General features: G+C 42.7%; 1 protein-coding gene across 1 annotated transcript in view; it reads left to right on the top strand.

Annotated features, from left to right (window-relative positions):
• QSOX2 (quiescin sulfhydryl oxidase 2) overlaps positions 1 to 20,184 on the top strand; it is a 129,011-nt gene extending 108,827 nt beyond the window's left edge. The window contains exons 11-12 of the mRNA XM_054997286.1: positions 7,539 to 7,727; positions 19,389 to 20,184. Coding sequence (XP_054853261.1) covers positions 7,539 to 7,727; positions 19,389 to 19,918 — 719 coding nt within the window. The 3' untranslated portion in view covers positions 19,919 to 20,184. The remainder of the gene's footprint in view (positions 1 to 7,538; positions 7,728 to 19,388) is intronic.
• The last annotated feature ends 3,455 nt before the right edge of the window (positions 20,185 to 23,639 follow it).

Genomic DNA, 23,639 nt, shown 5'->3' on the forward strand with positions numbered 1-23,639 from the left:
AAGCGTTTGTGTGAGCGTTGAGGGGTCAGTTTGAGGATCTGCTGGAGGGAGAACAAGCCCGGACACAACTGAAACGGATGAGGCAAGAAAACTGTCCAGTCCACAAATACGCTGCAGAATTCAGACAGTATGCTGCAAAGGAGCTGGACTGGTCCGAAGGAGTCAAAATTGAGTTTTTCTGAGCCGGCCTGAACCCAGACTTGGTGGCTAAAGCCTTGATGCAAGATGACCCAGCCACCCTGGCACGCGAGGTTGAGAACTGAGACCAGGTGGTGAAGCTCATAAAGATGCAGCACCAGACAACTGCCAAGAAAATCTCAGTGGGATCGGGGAGAAAAGAGAAGAAGACCTTCGACTTGAGCTCCATGGATTTGAAGCGGGCTGACCGCCTGAGGAAGGGGTTATGTCTACAATGTGGAGGAGTTGGCCATTTCACCGCCAAATGCCTGAGAAGGATGAAGGAACGAATGGAGAAGAGCTGCGCCGGGAAACCGAATGTCTCACAGATCACCAAGCTGCTGAAAAAAGCTCCAAAAAAGAAAAGCGAAGTGGCAGCCGGCCTCAACACTATGGAGGGATCGAGTGAGGAACCTTCAGAAGAGGAAGAAGCTCCTGACCAGCTGGCGGGAAACATCAGTGACTTGTCATGAGGAGGCCCCAATGACAGGTCCCTCAGGAACCACCACTGCCTGAGGTGAGACCGAAAGGGACCTTACTTTACATGCCAGTAACTATAATTAGCCCCCAGTGGGGGACCCACATTCGAGTGCAGGCCTTAATTGACTCTGGATGCACTCGGGATTTGATTGCCCCAGCCCTAGTCACAGGACTGGGGTTGAATGTGTGTAAATTGAACAACCCCATTGTATTTGAACAGATGAACGGGTCTCGAATGAAAGGAGTCCCGGCCAATGTAGAAACTGAGATGGTCCCAGTAGGAATGGGGAGCCATTGGGAAACCAGAACTTTTGTAGTAACTGACGCTACTAAATTCCCGCTGGTGTTGGGAATAAGATGGCTATGGGACCATGACCTGTTCATGAAGTGGAAAACCAGAGAACTATGATTTGGGGGGGGGGGTGTTGAAGCCATGTATGGAACCCAGTGTGGGGTCTTAATGCTCCCCCCTCTAGAGACTGCTCTACTAACTCACGAGGAAGTTGAACAAATCCCCCCAGAATATCAGGATTTGAGCCATGTGTTTGATGAGGAGGAAGCCGATGATTCCCCCCCCCCCCCAATAGGGCTACTGACTGTGCCATAGAGCTAATCCTGGGCAAAAACTGCCAGAGGGAAAACTTTACTCAATGAGCCCAGGGGAGAGGGAAGAACTGCGTAAATTCATTGACAAAAATCATACGCCCAGCCAAGTCTCCTCATGCTGCACCAGTGTTGCTCCACAAAAAGAAGTTTGGGGGGTTGAGACTGTGTACAGATTACAGAGGGATCAATATGGTATCGATGTCTAACACCTACCCCATTCCCTTGATTAGAGACTTGCTGGGAGTGGTGTCTCAAGGGAAAATCTTTTTGAAACTGGATTTACGAGATGTGTATTTCTGAGTGAGAATAAAGGAGGGGGATAAATGGAAAACCACTTTTAATACCCCTTTGGGGCAATTTGAATACAAAGTAATGCCTTTTGGATTACAAGAGGCTTCGGGAGTGTTTATGAATCTAATTAATGAAGTCCTACACCAACATTTGTATAAGGGCATGGTTGTTTATCTAGATGACGTGTTGATTTATTCGGAAGATTATGAGTCCCATGTAAACCTAGTACATCAACTACTAAAAACACTCTGGGACAACCACCTACCAGTAAAATTGTCTAAATGTGAATTCCATAAAGAAGATTTGGATTTCCTGGGGTACAGAATATCAAAGCATGGGTTAAAAATGGACCCCGTGAAAGAACAAGCAGTGGTGGGGTTGGACCGCCCCCAACCCGGAGACAGTTGCAATCGTTCCTGGGGTTTGCCAACTTCTATAGACCCTTCATAAAAAACTTTTCTCAAATCTCCTTACCCTTAACTGATTTGTTGAAAACCAAAGGGAAAGGACCACAAGAGGTGAAACCCAGTGCTAAATTAAATTGGACTATGGAGTGCCAAAAAGCTTTTGAGCATTTAAATACTTTGTTCACTTCAGAGCCTGTTCTATGCCACCCCGATGAGAATCGAAAGTTCGTTGTACAGGTGGATTCTAGTGACAATTCGGGGAAGTGACACCACTGATGGCTTTTGCTCATATACTGAGCAATTGCTTAGGATGGCTAGGGTGCTAGAAATAGATATTTCTTCTGCTGAACCCAGGCCTAAAGATAAAATCTTACAGGACATACTCTGGCTCTACTTCCAGTGTGGCGTTTCCGGTAATTGAAGGTTTTGTGGAAATGATGACTGCACTTTATCAAAAACCAGCATCAGCCACGGCTACAACTAAGAAGGCAGAGTGCCTTTACAAAATAAAGGGCGAGTCATGCCCCTACTTGTTGACCCATCCACCGCCTTCCTCTTTGGCCACAGAGGAACAGCAATCCAAGCAACAGCAAAGTTACTACTCAAGCCTTTCCGATATGGAGGGCAAAAAGTTAGACGCCTTGGGACAGAAGGTCTACTCGTCTGCGGCATTGAACATTAAAATTGCTAATTATGCCGCAATGATGGGGGCCTACCAGCTGTGCCTTTGGAATAAGGTGACATCCTTCGTTGACAAGCTGCCTGAAGACCAAAGACCCCTCTTAAAGGTCCTGCAAGAAGAGGCGATACAACTGGCAAGCCATCAAATAAATGCAGGCCAGAACGTAGCCAACATCTCAGCAAGAACAATGACATCAGCTATAGTATTGAGAAGGCATGCATGGTTATGGGTGACAGGATTGCCAACAGAAACAAGGAACAAGGTGGAAGACCTCCCTTTCGAAGGGAAAACACTTTTTTCTGAAAAAAACTGACTAGTATCTCTCTCAGAAGCGTAAAGACGAGTTGACAGCTCATTCCTATGGGATTCTTCCTTTTACCTAACAAGGGGGTAGGAACGAATATTAAAAGCAGACCCAATATAGAGGTCAATCATATTGTTACCAACCTTACCAAGGGTACTCATATCCTAACCAACACCAGTTCCAGAGCAACCAAGGCAATTTTGCCAGACGGAAGCAGAACCAGAGACAGAGACAGGGGTCCCAACCTCACCGTACTAAAGAGCAGATGCAACCCCCAAAGCAGTTCTGACTAGAGCATGGGGCTGGACCCTGTCTTTGGGGAAAGGCTGCTTGAATATTTTTCAGTTTGGCGTAATATCATGTCTGATGTTTGAGTATTAAAAATACTTTACAGTGGTTATAAAATTGAGTTCAAAAGTTCCCCGTGTTTGGCTCTTCCTAATTTTTCAGCCTCTCAGAAATGTACTGAATTAGGAGTAGAACTTAAGACGCTACTGGGCAAGGGCGCAGTACAGGAGTTACCAGAAGGGGAATCTGAGCTGGGGTTTTACTCCAGAGTTTTCTTAGTGGATAAGAAAGATGGAGGGCAGAGACTGATCCTAGATTTAAGAAATCTAAACAAATTTATTGTCATTTGCAGGTTCCATATGACCACCTTGCATATTGTTATGTCATTGATAGCAGCCAACTGTTGGTTCATGGTACTGAACTTAAAAGATGCGTACTTCCACATCTCTATTCATGTTGCACATAGGAAGTTTCATTTTTATGGGGAAATTTACCAGTACCGCGTGTTACCCTTTGGTTGGCCATAGCACCCCGCTTTTTCACGAAATGTGTGGTGGTAGTAATCACCCATTTGAGGGCTTTAAATAGTTGCACCTACCCATATCTAGATGACTCGTTAATTACTGGCCACTCTGAAGACAATATAAATAGACAGGTACAATTCACTTTACGTACCTGCTTGGAACTGGGGTGGTTTGTCAATCAGAAGAAATCAAAACTGACCCCAGTAAGGAGGGTACAGTTCATAGGTGTAATCCTTAATGGTAGAGTAAACAGGGCCTTTTTACCTGCAGAACTTATAGAGAAAGTAAGGAGTATGGTTAGGATGTTCCAACACTGTCATTTCCAGACAGCATGGAGGATACAAACCCTATTGGGATTTATGGCGTTGAGTACGGCAGTAGTCCCTTATGCCAGACTTAAGATGAGAGAACAACAGTTATGGTTCATATTGATCTTCCATAGTGAAAGGGGCTCTCAAGAAAGGAAATTCAATATACCTAGAAAGGTAGTAAGATCATTACAATGGTGGTTAGAAGATGCGTATTTATTGGCAGGTGTCCTTTCTGGCCATAGAACTTCAGATTTATCTATCACTACAAACAGCTCCAACCTGGGTTGGGGAGCACATTGTGGAGAACTTTATGTTCATGGGACATGGGATGATCTAGATAAGAAGTCCCACATTAACCTCCTTAAATTAAAAGCTATACACAACGCCTTAACATCCCTTTCAGATGTAATAAGAAACAAATCTGTGTTAATACTTACAGACAACGCCACAGCAAGGTTTTAGATCAACAAGCCAGGAGGAACCACATCCAGGAGCTTGTGTAGGGAGTCCATAATGATCTGGACTTGGGTGATACAAAATGGAATACACCTGAGAGCAGAGCATATACTAGGGATAGAGAACATCATAGCAGACCTCCTCAGCAGGCTGGAAGACAACTCTCATGAGTGGTTGATAGAAGACGCTTGTATAGATGCATCAGTGGGGTTTCCTGGATATCTGTTTGCCACAAGGGAAAACCAGAAAGCAGTTCTGTTCCAGAAGAGGAAAAGGGTACAGTTCCCTGGGAGATGCGTTTCAGCTATTGTGGTCAGGTCGAGTCCATTATGCATTCCCGTCCATTCCCTTACTAGCAAGGGTGACAAAATCCTTCAAAGAAGGAGAGCCCACTACCTTCTGAGTGGAAGGGCTGCTCATTAAATTTGCTGATGATACCAAATTGGGAGGGGTAGCAAACACCCAAGAAGATAGAATTAAAATTCAACAAGACCTGAATACTCTGGAGAAGTGGGCAGCTGTGAATAGGATGCAATTCAACAAAGACAAGTGCACAGTATTACATCTGGGCCACAAAAATGAGAAGCACAAATACTGGATGGGGGATACACATCTGGGCAGTAGTATATGCGAAAGGGATCTTGGGGTAAGAGTGGACTGTAAACTAAATATGAGCAGTCAGTGAGATGCGGTGGCAAAAAAGGCTAATTCAATCTTGGGTTGTATCAAAGGGGCCATAGCGTCGAAATCACAGGCGGTCATAGCCCCTCTCTATACTTCCTTGGTCAGGCCACACCTGGAGTATTGTGTGCAGTTCTGGAGGCCTCACTTCCAAAAGAATGTGGACAAAATCGAGAGGGTGCAGAGGAGAGCGACAAGAATGATCAGGGGTCTGGAGACTGAGCCCTACGAGGAAAGGCTGAGGGCCTTGGGAATGTTTAGTTTGGAGAAGAGGAGGTGGAGGGGGGACATGATTGCTCTCTTTAAATATTTGAAAGGCTGTCATTTGGAGGAGGGCAAAGAGCTTTTCCAGTTGGCAGCAGAGGGTAGGATGTGAAGCAATGGGCTAAAACTACATGCACAAAGATACCGGCTGGATATTAGGAAAAACTTTTTCACGGTCAGAGTAGTTCAAAAGTGGAATCAGCTGCCTAGGGAGGTGGTGAGCTCCCCTTCACTGGCAGTTTTCAAGAAGAGGCTGGATGAATACTTGTCAGAGATGCTTTAGGCTGATCCTGCACTGGGCAGGGGGTTGGACTAGATGGTCTGTATGGCCCCTTCCAACTCTATGATTCTATGATTCTAAGCCTGTTCCACTGAGAAACTGCTCTAATTGTCAGAAAGTTCTTTCTAATGTTTAACTGAAAACTCTTGTTCTAATTTTAACCCACTGGTTCTGGTCCAGTCCTCTGGGGCAACAGAAAACAACCACTCCATCCCCCATGAGACAGCTCTTGAAATACTTGGAAAGGGCTATCATCACCTCTTGGTCACCTCCTTTCCAGGCTAAACATCCCTAGCTTCTTTGGTCTTTCCTCATAGGAATCAGTCTCCAGAGCCGTCGCCATTTTTGTTGCCCTTATTTGGATGCAATCTAGACTGTCAGCATCCTTCTTAAATTGTGGTGCCCCAAACTGAACAACATAGTACTCAAAGGGAGTTCTAACCAGAGCAGAGTAAAGTGATACTATCATTTCACGTGATCTGGACAATAAACTTCTGATGCAGCCTAAAATCTCATTTGTCTTTTTAGCTACTGCATCACACTGCTGACTGATGTTCAGTATATGGTATACATTGACCCCTAGATCCTTGTTACAAGTGCTACTGCCAAGACAAGTCTCACCTATCCCATAATTATGCATTTGATTTTTTCTACCAAAATGTAGAACTTCTACATTTACTTCTGTTGAAATTCATTTTATTTGTTTTAGCCCAGTTTTACAGCCTGTCAAGATTATCCCGAATCTTGATTCTGTCTTCTGTTGTATTAGCTCTTCTTCCCAATTTAGTATCACCTGTAAATTTTAAACTCAGAATTTAAACTCGGCCTTTCCTTTATATTTAGTATGAGTGGGAGGGGTGGCCATGGGGGAAAGTTCCAGCTTTGCAGAAAACTGTTTTCAAAGGTAGGGGGCTCCAAAATCATTAAAGAGGAGTTTGAACAGAATTTTAGATAGTGGAAAGAAATCACAATATTTTATATATTTATTTATGTAGAATATTTCTGTGTCACCTCTCCTGGGATCCAATATCATGTCAGGGGCCACAAACATCAGGAGAAGGAAATGGGGATCAGGGCCAAAGTTAACCCCTAGAGAAAGTGGGAAGCCAGCAAGATTTTGAAATTTCTCCTTCCCCACCACTTCTTGCAAGTTCCCATCTTGTGTCCTTTGTTCACAGATCATCAGATCTTAGGAATGTGTATTGGGTGCTGTTTTGGGCTGCTACAGCCTCATATTCTTACACTGCAATCCTAAGAAGGTCTACTCAGGTCTATTCTATAGGGCTTACTCCCAAGAAGTAGTGTTAAGATTACACTGAGTCTCAGACCTAATCTTGCCCAGTACAAACTATACTGCTTGCCAGCAGCTCCCCAAGGACCTGACTCTTCGACTTGAGAACCTTTAAAATGGAGTTACCAGGAATGGAACATGTGTAAACTGGATTCTGCCATTAAAGTTTGGCCCTTCACTATGAGAGCCAGTTTGGTGTAGTGGTTAAGAGTGCGGGACTCTAATCTGGAGAGCCGGGTTTGATTCCCCACTCCTCCACTTGAAGCCAGCTGGGTGACCTTGGGTCAGTCACAGCTCTCTCAGAGCTCTCTCTGCCCCACCCACCTCACAGGGTGTTTTGTTGTGGGGATAATAAAGACATACTTTGTAGACCGCTTTGAGGGGATGTTAAGTCATCCTGAAGGGCGGTATATAAATTGAATGATGATGATGATGATGATGTAAAGTCACAGAGTTTTTGTTTTAATTGACTGTCTTTATGTGTGACATATTGCAGGTTTAGAAGAGAATCCTTGTGCGGTCCTTCAGATCATGCAGAGATATGTCAAGGATTTTTTTGGATGCAGGGCTTGTGCCCAGCACTTTGAAGAAATGGCCGAAGAGTCCCTCAGTTCGGTGAAGACCTTGGAGGAGGCCGCATTGTGGCTCTGGGAGAAGCACAATGTAGTGAATGCCAGGCTGGCAGGTAAAATCCATCTGGACAAACAAGTAGCAGGTCTAGCTCCATCGATCCTGTAGCAGAAGTAGCATTTTATGGTGTAAGGTTTCTGTTACTATAGACAAGAAACTGATAAGTTAAAACAGAAAGTAAACAAATTCCGGTTGGATTATATGTTTATATTAAGGCTGTATGGAACAGTGCAATCAGTGAGAAGGGGTCTGAAATGCGTCCTTTACCTCACAGCCTTTGTGATGGCCACTTAGCAGTTTCATTAATGCCTTTTTAAAAAAACAGTCTTGATGTTAGTAGGACAGCAAGACTCGGTTCCAGTTGCAAGGTTTCCAGGCTATAAGCTTTTGAGAGTCAAAGCTTTCTTTATCAGATACAAGTAGGAATGGAGATCCCTGAGCCTTTATAATCCTTTTTTAGAGTGACATCTCTTTATGGGAGGAACATTCCTTTTAAAGCAGATACATGTAAACTCAGAGTCTCTTTGTCTATTTTAAAATATTGAGCTACAGTGCTGTATTTAAGATAGTTCCAAAGTTCTAAAGAGTATATTGTCTGTAGCCATAGGCCGTCACAATTTACCAAACATCGACTAATAAACAGTTAAATCCATTATCACAGTTTGTAAAGGTTAATTAAAATTAATTAAAACAGTACAGTATGCCAAACTATCCCAGGACTGTTTGTGACTGATAGAATTCTGGCCAAGAATTTAGCTCTGGGTACACTATATAATGGACAATAAAGTAGGTAGTGGGAAAGGTTCTCCACTGTAGGAAATCCACAAATGCAGGTGCGATGTTCCATAGGGATGTGAGAATAATGCCCTGCCAAAAGAGCTGTTTGCATATTTAAGATAGTTGTTCTCTCCCACCATTTATATAACAAATTAAACCGCCTTTAACTGGGAATGGTCAGAAGTTTATTTACTCCAGGTATAGAATGAAAACCATGTCTCCAGCCAATAGTGACTCAGTATTGCATTTAAAACTGGTTTTTAGTAAGTCTAATCAATCTTGAAACAGTCAAATATATCACAAACGTACAAGTAATATTACCATATGTAAAAGATAACAGAAGTGGATAGGCATACATGTCATAATCTCTTATCCTATGTATCTTAGATCTAAAAGATAAATGCAAGTTTAAAAATTTCACTTATTCAAAGATGTACAGCAAGAACTAAGCAGAGAAAAAATGCCCTACAAACTTGAAAATAAAACAATTGTCAGGCCTGCTTCTTCCTTGTTCAGTCAATACCTTATTGTCAGGCAAGGGTCTGCAACACTTTTGTGAGATATTCACTAAATTTCCATAGTTCTGAATTTGTGAATGAACTCAGGTTCAGCCGCCTCTTGTTGTAATGTCTAGGGCATTCCATTGCTGACCTAAAAGAGGCAGTCCCTCAAACCAATTATTTTCAGTCTCTTGCCTAATAACCCCCAGCATGGAGGGAGTTTACTTCTTTCACCAGTGCTGCGTGTGTATCTGATGATGGGAGCTTAACACTCAAAAGCTTGCGCTGGTCTTTCAAGTGCTACTGGATGCGAGCCTTGCTCATCTGTTGCAGACCAACATGGCTACCCACCTGAAAGAGTAATATTGACTCACCAAAAATGCTTTATCAGGATTTAATAAAAACATTTTTTGTTTGAAATTGGAGAAATATATTCTTAGGCTGAAATCAGAAGGAACTTGATGACTAAAATGGATCATTTTCAGTAGTGATTTAAGGGATTTCCACTACATGAACATTTGATAGACAATTAAATGTGGCCGTGTTTGTCCGGACACAGCCTTTGCAATTTGGAACAAGGTGTTTTGTTAGTTACATCACAGGAGTTTACACCTTTATGCTAGCAAAGAGTAGCAGGCAGAGATTGCTGTAACTTGGTGGGACTGCACACAACATAAACAGTTCTCAGTGTTGCCTAGATCAGAAAGTGATGATTTATTAGGACCTTTCTTCAGGATTTTTTCACTAGTTAACCGTTTTTTACACTGCCCTCTATTGGATCGCAAAAGTAGAAGTAACAAGTCTGTTGGCACTAGATGATAAGAGAAAATTGCAGTTGAATATATCAAGATACTGCAGCAAGTGGTCAGACACTAATGCAACAATCCTAAGCAGATTTACACCCTTCTAAACCCATTGACTTCAGGTGACTTAATAGGGGACAACTCTGCTTAGCACTGTGCAGTATATTACTCTTAGTTTGGTTCAGAAGCCTACAAAGACTGTAGATAATTTATGATAATTAGCAGGGATGTGCACTGAGAAAATTTTATTATAATTTTTGATCTGAACTTTGGGTGGGAAATTTATTGTTCATTGTCGGTCTTCTAGTGTAGTCCCACATGGGTCTGCGCATACGCAGGCCGAAATCTATTCAAGTGTCTGGGGCAGGTGTTTATAAAGATAATGGCACCAAATTTGCACAGAACACTGTCCTCCCACTAAAGATCTAAAAACCTCCTAAGTTTCAAGCAGATTGAACAAAGGGGTTTATTTTATAAACCCCCAAGGTAGGTCCCTATTTGCACAGCCACACTTATCTCTACTGATTTCTAAATAAACACACCCATCCACATTCAAAAAGCCTGCCCCATGGCTGCTCTCAGGGCCCCTGCTGCAGTCCTTTAGCACATTTATACTTCATTCACATGGTTGTTGGCCTTCATCACTTCATCTCTAATTCAATCACTGTAGACTGCAAATACTGTAAGCTTGCCTATGTGGGATGCAAAATTCCTCTACTGCAATTTTTCCTTTAAGCTGCTGTTTCAACCCAGAGGCTCTCATCTCCTGTCCCCAAAAGCTCCCCTGGCCACTTAAGTCTCCTAGGGGCCTCTAAGACCTCTGGTTGTTTGTTTTGAAGCACTCTAGCTTCCTGGGTTTTTATGAGTGTGTGTACTTCCTTAGCAAGCAACACTGGACGCAGGCTGGGAAAATATAGGAGTTTATTAGAGTCAGAACATAGGAGCGTATACAAAGCAGAAACCGCTCATGAAAGCATTTAGGCAAGGCAGAAAACAAATAACAGCTTGCTGATCTAACTATGTTCTAACTAGCTAAAATACTACTTGCTGGCTGACTGACTAACATTCTCTGAGTAGAGATGGGCATGAAACAAAACACAGAACAAAATTCCAAACAGAACGGCTGGTTCGTTTGCAAAAAACGCATTTCATGCCTCCATGTTTTTACAGAACAAACGAATTTACCTACTGTTCCATTGCTGCTTTGGGAAGCCAGACACTTCGGAGCCATTCACTCCATCGCCCAGGCAACTGTGGCAGTCTTTAGGTTGCCCTCAATCTGAGGCCTCCATGCTTGACTGGCAACTGTTCTTGCCAAGTAGAGAGCTCCCATTTCTGGCCAATCCATCCAGGAAAGGAGTGGGGGGAGGATGAGAATCTCTAAAGCAACTGAGGAGATGGGCCTTCAGCAGCCATGGTAACACCAATCTCTTCTTCCAAAACCATGTTAGGCAGGTCTTTCTGCCAACCAGAGTTCTCCTGTGTTGTTCAATCTTGGCTTTCCCCATAATTAGGGGAAGCCATGTGACTCCAGGTTTCATTTTCTCCGGAGAGTGGGTTAGGGAGCTGGCTGGCTGGCTGTGTTACCAGGAACTTGGGATCTTTGGCCTACACTGCAGTGCGCTTCTTGCTTCTTTTTCAGGAACTAAAAAGCCTCTTTTCTTTTGCTGCCTTTTCTTACTGGGGACTGGGGAGGTGTTTGGGAAAGGGTGTTTTTTCCCTCCCCCCCATCCTAGTCTTAGCTTTTCATTCCCCCCCCCCCAGGCTAGTCTTAGGCCTTTGAGTATAACTGGGTTCTTGCTTCTCTAAGTGAGTTTGTTTGCTTTTTCTCTTGTTCTCTCTGCTTTTTGGAGGACCAATCTTCTGCTTTGTTTTCTTGGGTTTTTGTCCCCCCTCCCCAGGTAGCCCCTCTTTTATTTGCTTTTCTTCCTTTCTCGGCTTTTTGGAGGGTCTGTATTCTGGTTTGGGTTGTGCCCCCCCACCCAGGGAGCCTCATTTTTCTGTTAGCTCTCTGTATGTGCACTTGTGTGGTGTGGTGCAGTTTGCCCTTTTCCTGCACACCCCTTTAGTGCCCTCTAGTTATCTTTTGAGCACCTCTACAGCCAGTGCCATTGACTGTGTGGTCTTTTGGGGGCTTGTGCCTCTGGCGCGCTGATTCGCACCCACACAGGGCTGTTTGCTCTCTGTGTGGACTTGTGTGGTGCAGTGAAGTTTGCCCTACTTTCTGCACACTCCTCCAGCGCCCTTTACTTTTATTTTGAGCACTTCTACACCCATTGCTAGAGACTGGGTGTTGTTTTGGGGGGGGGCTCATGCCTCTGTTGCACAGACTCACACCCACAGGGGGTGCTCTACTCTCTCAACTGTGCACACCATCAGTGCCCACACTGTTTTTCTATTTTGAGCCCTTGTCCAGCCAGGGGCAGTGACTGGGTGGAGGTGGGTTTGGGGGCTACTGCTAACTCACAACCGCACAGGTTGCTCTATTGTCTGCAGGCTCCCCACTTGCACACTTCTGTAGCGCTTGCACACTTTGCACATGTCATGTCTGTCACCCATTCATGCCATTATTTTCAGCTGATGTGTTGCCCTGAACCATTGTTCTATGTCTTGCCTTGATATTGTATTGCTGATGCCATAACTTGCCTTGAATTCACAGACCTGCTGTATCCAGAGTGTCTTATCTCTTGTGCTTTGAAACTCAGTGTCTCTGACCATGCAAACCTGCTAGTTCTCAGGCGGAAGAAAAATTCCGTGTTTCATCCTTAATTTATTGCCTCTTTTATGTCTAGAGTAAGCATGTAAACTATTTAGGGAGTTCTCAGGACTGCTTCGCACTGAAAGTTATGTTTTCCTGTTGGGAGGCGGGATGAGGAGTTGGGGCCTATATGAACCATAGTTTTACAGATCTTGTTATTCCTGTCAACTTCTGATCAACCTGTGGACGTATCTATGAACATGATTTGATTCCTTGAATAAAGCCTTTTCAACCAAGACCATGGAGTGCTTGCTGTGAGTGTACAGGGATTTATCCACCATAGCCTGTCATCCATAGACCTGACAGCACACACCATCAGTGCCCACACTGTTTTTTTTATTTTGAGCACCTGTAGCTGGGGCCAGTGACTGGGTGGAGGTGGTTTTGGGGGCTGCCCGCTAACTCACAACCGCACGGGTTGCTCTACTGTCTGCAGGCTCCCCACTTGCACAATTTTCTAGTGCTGCTCGTTTTTGTTTTGTGCACACACCATCAGTGCCCACACTTTTTTTTTTTTTTTGCTTTGAGCACCTGTGTAGCTGGGGCCAGTGACTGGGTAAAGGCTGGTTTTGGGGCCAGGTGCCTCCCCGAGCCTGCCTACGAGGAGGGGGCGGGCACCGACATGACCCACGTCTGGGGGTCCATCACTTCAAATGGAGGCATAAGGCAATTGCCATTGATAGCTCCAATTCTATTGAACGGGACTTTCCTGGGGGCACCAGCTTTGGGGTTCTATAACTCAGAGATCCGTATTGCAATCTTCACGAAACTTGGAAGGTGGCTGGAGGAGAGCCTACTGAAAACTCCCTGCGAGTTTGGGCTCTCTGAGCGTGAAGGGGGCCATCCTGCGCACAGATGAACCCCGAACCGGTTCGAGAACCGGTTGAGGTTCATAAGTTCGTCGTTCATGTTCTGTGAAAATGAACGGACCTTGAACCAAGCGGTTCATTTTTTTCCATTCCATGCCCATCTCTATCTCTGAGTTGGTTCCAAAGCTGGTTGATCTTACCAAAGTCCATCCATGCCAGCTCAGTCTAGGCATCCTGGAGATGTCATGGAGCTAGAAGCTTTCCTCTTGCATATCTGATAGTTGGCAATGGCTGCAAGGCAGCAAGGCTGGTCAAGACTGGTCTAGAATGGTGTGGAGTGGGGTAAACTGCCTAGAAATAGAGAGGCTTCTTCAAATCTGGAGGGGCATCAGCCCACTGAAAGGAACCAATCAGGACTTGTTTCTTAATTGGACAATACCTCAGTGTGAAAATTTAGGGAGTATGGCTGGAGCTGAGATCAGCGCCAGTCACTGGCCTGCTCAAGGCCGCTCTCTCACAGGAAGAAAGCACACAGGAGCAGTTAATTGCCAGAGACTGTGCCTTTCCCAACAAATAGGCCTAGTAAGATTTCTTGGAAGACTGAACCAAAGTTTTACTCTGCATTAGAGGAAACATGGCCTGCTCCTTACAGCTGCTAATCAATAACCAAGTAGAATAGTTCTGAACCAGCACTGGCCCACCTAGAACAAACCAATAACAGAGTGAAGTTCATTCAGAAACTCTGGCTTTAAAACTAAAATGGAACCTTTTTAGTGCCCAGCCCTAGTCAGGGCCCCTACTGCAATTTTTTTAGCAAATTTATACTTCATCCCAGTGGCTGTTTTTGTTGATGGCCTGCTCATTTAATACTGCTTCATCTCTAATTCAGTCCCTGTAGAGCAGGGATCCCCAGAGTGTATGTGCACCATTCTTGTCCTTTCAGAGTTCTGTTCTTCCCAGGGCACTCTCATGATGCTGTGACTCTGAGATTTAGTGCCATCTCAGGGGCTGCCCCTGCAGTCTGGAGGGCCTACTATGAGGGTGTGCCTCCAGGTGGCTCCTGGTCTTCTCCAAAATGACTTTGTCATACGACTACTACTTTCACCAAGAGTACTAGACATACGTTACCTTTTTTTGGGTCTTGTTTTACTGCAAAATGCTCCCTGTCATTGCAATGCATTGCAATAATGTTTTCTCAAATAACTGGCACCAGCTTCTAGTTTCTGTGATTGGAGGCATGGGCTGTTTGGCCTTGCCACACACCCTGATGGTCCAGAGCCTGCCCTTTTGTTTGTGCCTTTGCTGCCAGGGACCCCAGTCATTGGGGAATGCCGCTGCTAATCCACTGTCAAGGTCTTCTGCTTTTATGTTTTACCCCCTGGCTGTTTTTGCTGTGCAGATTGTTCTCCTAGCAGCCTAAGAGTCATCGATGGTGTACAGCGCCTGTCCTTGTTTGGCCCCATCACACCTGCTTCACTGTTTTCATTATTCTGGTGACGACTTTGGCAGTTTTGGTCAGCTCCTTTTCCCGAACTGTAGCAGTAGTCACACTTCTTTTCTGAGTGCCAGCTGCTGCTCCTTGACTGCCATATCTTGCGCCTCTCAGTGATATAGTCTCTGAGGCTATAGCAGGACTTGGGCCTTGCTTCTTGTGTTATTGATTAGGTTTGGGATTCAAACACCCTAAACTTTCCTCTTCCTTATTGGAACTCCAAAGTTAACTTTTTGCACTAGTGTACAGCACTTCCATCTTTGGAATGAAGACACTGTGGGTTTCTAACCTATGTCCCCCCCCCCCCACATTCATAGAGTTTCACAAAGTTGATGTGTCCTGTGCCCTGGCCAGGATTCCCTACCAGGGGTTTGCTTTCAGCCTTCATGTCTCACAACACTATTAGTTGTATTAGTAGTCAGGCTCCAAGAGAGACCAGGCAGTGTCCTCACATAACCCTCCCGTTATAGGTTCGTAGAGGCTACCACACTTTCAAATGCATGACTGTTCAACGTCCTTTACCTCGCACGGTTCTCCCCACTAGAGCACTGTTTTTTCATTGCTTCATTCCTGCTTGTACTTTGGCAGGGACACATTTAGAGAGCTCCCGGCTTCTTTAGAAGCATCTCTGCGTGAATGTCAGTGAGACGCTTTCAGTGTACAAACCGCTCTACATAACATGACTTCAGAAATCTTTTCCATAGCCCTTTATAGCGGACCAGCATTATTACATCTTGCAGTTTGTGGCTGAGAAGCCACCGTTTGTGGCTGTGATGAGATTTCAATGGCAACATCCCAAATCATATCTCCTTCTCTTAGCCACTACATGATGCTAGTTCAGTACAAAGAGAAGGCCTGGTCATGAACAGCAAATATGAACTGAAAATTCTGCTTGGCACTTTGGCCAAATTCAGAACAAAATGCTTGTATAATAAAGAATGTGCGTAGTAAAGTTGTAGAAAGAAAAAGAAAGAAAAATAACATTCTGTCTCATTTAACAGACTGAAATCAATTTTACATTCATAGAAAAGTTTTGTTTTAAAGATCTGAAGGACCCCGATCTTCTTTTACCCTAAAAGGGGCGTTTAATTTAGTGCTAATGGAAATAATGTAATTTTCCTCCCTAGCATTTGAGAGGCTGTCACATGGATCCGTTCCTCTAGGCTAATTAGTCTTTCAGGTATTCCTGAATAATTGTATGGTAACTCTCTGCTTTCCGATCTGTTTGTGCTGGATGTGCAAGAAGGATGTAATAGATTAGATGCAGAGGAGTTAGCCGTGTTAGTCTGTGGTAGCAAAATCAAAAAGAGTCCAGTAGCACCTTTAAGACGAACCAACTTTATTGCAGCATAAGCTTTCGAGAATCAAGTTCTCTTCGTCAGATGCATGGTACAGAGACTGGTCAAATACAGAAGAGGAGGGGAGGAGAGAGAAGATGCAGTTGGGGGGGGGGAGAGGGGAGGGTGCAACCCAGAGTTTCTGTGAGAATTTGTTCTGGCATAGATCATCAGTGGGGGTCAATAAAATGAGCTGCTGGAGGAAGGCCTTAATATGGCTCCGTATTTCAAGATGGTCTTTAGTTCTTTTTAACAACTATGAAAAAGCTGGCACAAATAGCACTAGAAAAAATACATTAGTATATTTTTACACAGATATTTAAGTGGAGCTTGTTTGTCTTTGCAGTACATTGGAATTTTTCTATTAAGGAGCCTGGTAGCACTCTGTTTGTTTTTTAATTTGAACTCTTGGCTGGAATTGAAAAATTCGATGTAAAGATAATTTAATTCTCTGTTTATATGCAGATTATGCAATTTTAATTTCTCAAGATGTGCACAATTGCAAGCCCTCTTAAGTACATAAGTACTTTTTATCCAGAAGTAATGCATCTAAATGTAAAAAGAGGTAGAGCTGGAAATCAGAAAATGGTGTCTAGCGTATCATCCCAAAGGGCAAGATCTCTTTTCCCCCCTAAAAAAGCAGATGGAATAAATAGATACATTTCTTCCCCCTTTGACTTCAGGGACAGATTTTAATTCAAATCTGTGCTGAAGGAGAGCCAGCTTTTAGCTGACCTGAGCCAGTAACTGAGTGAAATAATTATTCTCCTTAGGATCCTCGTTAAAGATGGTCTGTTTCTCTCTAGGGTCCATTCTGTCACCAACAGCTATGTAATTCATTATCTCCAGATCACATAGCAAAAGCAAGAACAGAAATTGGTTTCTGTTCATTCATCTGCAGAAGTTTAGGCATTTATGATATAAGGCTACTACTTTTTATTTCCTTTAACTTTTTAGCTACAAGACTTACAAAACTTTAAAAGATGTCATCTTTTTGTCTTGCAATGGCAAGCATTACAAAGATATTGCTAATGGGGGAAATAATCCAGCACCCTTAGCCAATTGTAGATTTCCCCATTTTGCTGCTAGTCTGAGAAATAACTAAAGGCATTTAAACTTGGTGAACATAGAAGTAAAAAGGTTTATTTAGCAATAAGCCTTGAGGCAGTCAATTTGGTAAGTGAATGCATACAGGAAAACATGGGCACCTATTTTATACCTTTCAATCAACATAGAAAAAATTGTATACAGTTTATAAGTTTTCATATAGTTCTGTAAACAAACAGCCAGTTTTTACAAACAATGAAGTTGAGGTACATGATCTTCTGAATAGTGTAGATTGAAAGGTCATAGCCAGGAAGAAGAAACACAGTAAGAATAAAATTCTTGGATGGCACCATTAATTTCAAAACATAACTAGGAGGGAATACCCAAGGCTGGATTTGAATATTTCCAAATATAAACAATTTTTAACCTTCTAAGAGCCAAAACACACGAGAAGAAATACCCAGATTCAGCACGTGTTCTCTTACCTCAAGGTTTGCCGGGATCTGTAGGCGTCCTGGAAGCTTAAAGTTTAGCATTTACAGAGCAGCAGGAAGGGAAATACAGGCGCCTGTATTTCCCTTCCCCTTCCTGCTGCTCTGTAAATGCTAAACTTTAAGCTGCCAAGACACCTACACTTCCCAACAAACCTTGAGGTAAGAGAACAAGTTTAGCATTTACAGAGCAGCAGGAAGGGGAAGGGAAATGCAGGCGCCTGTATTTCCCTCCCTGCTGCTCTGTAAATGCTAAACTTTAAGCTTCCAGGACGCCTACAGATCCCGGCAAACCTTGAGGTGAGAGAACACGTGCTGAATCTGGGTATTTCTTCTCGTGTGTTTTGGCTCTTAGTATAGTGGAAGCAAACTCGCTGTGCCCTTTTTTATGGCCTCTATGTTATGATGTTATAAAAACAATGGCAGGAACAGAAATGCATGACCTTCTCCTGATGTTGCCTCCAAACACTGGTATTCAGAGGTTTATTGCCTCTGGACGTGGAGTAGCCACTGATGAATTCCTCCCTGAATCTGTCTGATTCACTTTATGCCCACTTACTCACTTTAAACAGATCCTCCTGGAGTCCTTCCGTCTGCGTATTCTGACTTTGTTTCCTATCACTTAACCACATTTTAATCCATGAGAGTTTTTGGTGAGCTCAACAGCCATTTTGAATTCCAAGTATGTAATACCTGCCAGATAACTCTTCTCCGTGTGCTTGTTAACTTTGTCACAGAACTCCAACATGTTTGTGAGGTAGGACTTCTCCTGGGGGAAGCGATGCTGATTCTCTCTCAGCAGACTTTGCCCCTCTAAGTAATGCTGTCTTTAATAACAGTTTCTACTGAAACAGGTGTTAGGCTACCTGGCCTGAAATTGCTTGTCCCCCCCCCACAACCTCTTTTAGAAAAATCACTATAACATTTGCTACTTTCCATTTCTCCTGGAAGGGAGGAGGGCAAATCAACAATTGGTTAGAAAATCAACAATTTCCTTAAGAACCCTTGGGGATGGGTACATATTCCACATTTTTCAGATTGAAAACATCAAAAATAATTTGATTTGTCTGCTATCTCCCCATCTTCCTTAAGCATCTTCCTTGTTATCAAAAGGTCCAACCAGCTCCCCGGCATATTTGAAGAAATGCTTGTTCTTTGTCATAACATTTTTAGCAATTAGCTCTTCAAATTCCCTATTTGCTTGCCTTATTTTCCACTAGCATGTGTTTTGCCAGAACACGTGCTCTTTTCTGTTCACCTCATTCAGGCAACAGTTCCAATTTTTAAAGTTTCCTTGACTTGTGTCATTAATCACACAGGCATCCTTCTTTTAGACTTGGTGGTACCTTTCCTCACCTGAAGTATGCATTCTTCTTGGGCCTCTATTAATGTGGTATCAAATAGTTTCCAGGCATCCTAGAGACATTTAACTCTTTTAATTCTTCCTTTTAACTTCCTTCGGATGAGTTCCCTGATTTTTAAATGGTTTCCTCTTTTGAAATAAAATGTTATCTTTTCAGACTTTGAGGACAGCTTTCCATTGACATAAATCGTGAAGTTAATGCTATTTTGCTTATTGACAAATTATATCAAGTAACTTTGCATTTAGATCTTTTTGTTCAGAATTGATATATTCTTGCAGGGATCTAAACTAAATTGTGTACATTGAAGTTTTTCCATTTGCTTTTTTTTCTGCTGATAGGTGACTTGAGTGAAGATCCAAAATATCCAAAAGTTCAGTGGCCAACTCCAGACGTTTGTCCTGCATGCCACGAAGAAATTAAAGGCATGCATACCTGGAACAAAATCCAAGTGCTACAGTTCCTGAAGCATCATTATGATAGTGACAACATTTTATATACATACACAGATGGTTATGAAAAAGAACTCTGGGAAGACAGGAAGAATGTTTTAGTTAACAAACAAAGCAGAAATCATGTCGGCAAGATCCAAGATCCAAACAAAATGTTAGATTCAAAGTTGGGAGTCCTGGATAGATTGACAGTGCAAGACATCCCTAAAGCCAGAGGCAATAAAGCCGCTGAGGAGTCAGTTGCTGAAAAGGAAATGAAACAGACTGTGTCATTCCTGGGAATGGGATTCTCTAATGTTGACATGAGTCTGTGCATTCTACTTTATGTGGCATCGTCTTTGTTTTTAATGATCATGTTTTTCTTTTTCCAAATGAGGTCCAAACACTGGAAAGTAAGACATTACCGTCCCTATGTATAGATTTGAATTTGGAAGCAAAGATTCTCACTCTGACTGAGCCCAGAAGAAGCTTTAATATTTATGATCGGGGATTTTTACTATACAGTATTTTTGAAAATGTGTCTTCCTTGCTTATTGTATGTATTCATTTCCTAAATTGTTCCGGTGTGCCATTTTTGGATCCCAAACGCTTGCCTTTATCAAATACATATATACTTTGTGGTGGAGAGTGCTGTCAAGTCATTGCTAACTTATGGCGACTACTAGTGAGGGAACATTAAAATATTTCTAAGCAGCTGTTCATTGTCTGTCTACTTTGGTCTGTCAAATGAAGAACTGTGTGAATTAATGTAAACCAAGTTTTGGAAAGAAATGGCATATATTTTATTCTAAATGGAGCCGCCAGCCTGTGATGTACTCAGTTTGCACATTCTCAGATTCTTGAAGCTTTAGTTATTAAAATATTTATAACCCACCTTTCCTTTTGTGGTTCAGGGCAGCTTATGAATCCAAATTTAAAAGGTACAAAATAGAATAAAACTACAAATAACCAACCTCACCTGCCCAAATGCCTGTAGTCTGCCACCCATTAAAAGCCTGAGCAGCACCTCCTTAAAACCTCACCTCCTCAGAGAGCCTGTTCCGTAGGATGGGATCTGCAATGGAAAATCATAAACTCTGTTGGATGCCAGCTGGGCTACCCTCAGCTGGGGAACAGTTAACAGGGAGCAGCAACTGGCATGTGACCATGCCCTCACAAACGCGAACATATGTTCAGACTGACCAGGGGGATTCACTTGCGTGTTTGCACAGGGAGCAAAAAATAAACATCTTTTATCTAAGAGGTGGCTTTGAGTAGTGATAGAGACCAGATTTAAACGTATAAAAAGAAATACAGAGTTTATTGAAGGATTTAGTACAATATTAAAGAGGGAGAAACTTATCCTAAGCAAATACTAGCAATATTAAATCGAGGCACAGACAAATAACACATTCCTTAGCCAACCTAACAATATCACAACAGCCATAAATCAACTAGAGCTACCCCAATTTGGAGCAGGAATTACATTTAAGATACAGGTGCAAATGTAGAGAAAATGGAGAACAGGATGGAGGAGTACATTGGGACAGGGGTGTCCAGTCTTCTATATTTGTCATCCTAAATAGCAGAGAGGAGCCAAATGCCGGTGCTCTGTGTAGTGCAATTTTGGTTGGAAAGTAGGAGGAGATAAGATTAATGGGGAGCAAAGCTATACCTTTTCTAGTTCACATAGAAATCAGAATTTATTATTTATGTAATTTATGTAATTTATAGTTTGCCTTTCTCACTGAGACTCAAGGCCGATTACATAGTGTAAGTCGGAACAGCCTATATAAAGATGTTTCAGTAAATATGATGTAATGAGTATATACATGCAAATTATCAACATTTAAAAATCAGCAGAAATCCAATAAGGACCTGAAGAAATGTTGAAACAGAGCAGAAGCAATTCCATGACTGAAACAGAATCATAGGATTGGAATGTGCCTCTAGGGTCATCTAGTCCAACCCCCTGAACTATGCAGGACATTCACAACTCCCCCCCCCCCCCCGACTGCCCCAGTGTTCCATGCCAGAAGATGGTAAAACACCTCCAGGATTCCTAGCCAAACCAGCCTGTGGAAGATTGCTACCTGACCCCAAGGTGGTGCAGCATTGCCCTGGGCATGTAAGAAGGACCACGAGAACTAAGCACTGATGTAACCTATTCTGCCCTCCCCCTCATGATCTGCCCAGGTTCACAGAATCAGCATTGCTGTCAGATGGACATCCAGCCGCTCCTTAGAAACCTCCAAAGAAGGAGAGCCCACCACCTACCGAGGAAGCCAGTCCAATGAGGGACCACTCTAACTGTCAGGAAGTTCTTCCTAAGGTTTAGCCGAAAAATCTTTTGATTTAATTTCAAGCCATTGGTTCTCGTCCAACCTTCTTGGGCAGCAGAAAACAACTTCACGTTATCCTCTATATGACAGCCCCTCAAGTACTTGAAGATGGTTATCATATCACCTTTCAGTCGTCTCTTCTCCAGGCTAAACATTCCAAGCTCCTTCAACCTTTCCTCATAGGACTTGGTCTCCAGACCCCTCACCATCTTGTTGCCCTCCTCTGGACATGTTCCATCTTGTCTCCTTCTTATATTGTGGTGCCCCAAACTGAACACAATAGTCTAGGTGAAGTCTAACCAGAACAGAATAGAGCGATACCATCACTTCTCATGATCTGGACACTATGCTTCTGGTGATACAGCCCAAAACTGCATTTGCCTTTTTAGCTACCACATCACACTGCTGACTCACGTTCAGTACTAAGACACCTAAATCCTTTTTGCACATACAACTGCCAAGACAAGTCTCCCCCATCCTATAATTATGCATTTGATTTTTCTTTCCTAAATGCAGAACTTTGCATTTATCTCTGTTGAAATTCACTTTATTTGTTTTAGCCCAGTTTTCCAGCCTGTCAAGATCATCCTGTATCCTTAATCTGTCTTCGACCGTATTTGCTACCTCTCCCAATTTAATATCATCTGCAAATTTAATAAGCATTCCCTCTATTCCTTCATCCAAATCATTTATAAAAATGTTGTACAGAACAGTTTCCAGCACTGATCCCTGAGATACTCCACTTGTCACTCTTCTCCAAGAGGATGAGGAACCATTTTAAATTATTTTAAAGTGTAAATTATATTGTAATGTTTTATTTGAGTGTAATCTGCCCTGAGCCTGCCTGTGTGGGGAGAGTGGAATAAAAATAGAAAACAAAAAAAATAAATTAACAAGCACTCTTTGGGTGCAATCTGTCAACCAGTTGCAGATCCACCTAATAGTAATAGTAATAGGATCCAAACCACATTTTACCAACTTGTTGACAAGGATATTATGTGGAACCTTATCAAAAGTCTTACTGAAATTGAGATAAACTATGTCTACAGCATTCCCCTGATCAAGCAAGATAGTAACTTTCTTTAAAAAAGAGATAAGGTTAGTCTGACATGACTTGTTCTTGAGAAACTCATGCTGGCTCATAGTAATCACAGTCATCCTTTCTAAATGTTCAAGGACTGAGTGTTTGATGATTTGTTCTAAGACTTTTCCAGGTATAGATGTTAAGCTGACGGGTTGGTAGTTACCTGGATCCTCCTTTTTCCCCTTCTTGAAGATGGGGACAACATTTGCCCACCTCCAATCTTTAATAAACCAAAAAAGAGACACCTCCAAATATAACCAGACTAGAAAGTGAAACACCACAATTGAGGATAAGGGTTAAACACGCCTCAATTCAAATTTTCTGAATTTTTAATATATAGGAAAATGTTTAAAGTAACAAGTGATCTAATAAGTTAAATAGCATAATTACAAAATGTATAAATCAATCAATTCCACATGTACAGACTACTGTATATATAATATGAGTCAATATACATGAAACAAGTCCTGAATGACTGCCAAACACAATTCTCTGGACCGCAATAATCAATTGTCTCAATCTATATACTTTTGATTGTTTTCTTCTTTGTAAGTGTGGCTAGAGTAGCAATGTAAAGAAATTGTCCAGTAAGGTACGTATCCACAGAAACCAACACAATGAAATAATGAAGTACTTTGTCTTTGTATCTTGCAGGTGATGCCGTGAAGCCAGGGTGCCTCACCGGGCAAAAGACCCCTATGCCCAACAACGGGGCCGGCTGCAGATCTCAGTGTT

The sequence above is a fragment of the Eublepharis macularius genome, chromosome 14 (genome assembly GCF_028583425.1).
Source record: "Eublepharis macularius isolate TG4126 chromosome 14, MPM_Emac_v1.0, whole genome shotgun sequence".
Classification (NCBI taxonomy): Eukaryota; Metazoa; Chordata; class Lepidosauria; order Squamata; family Eublepharidae; genus Eublepharis; species Eublepharis macularius.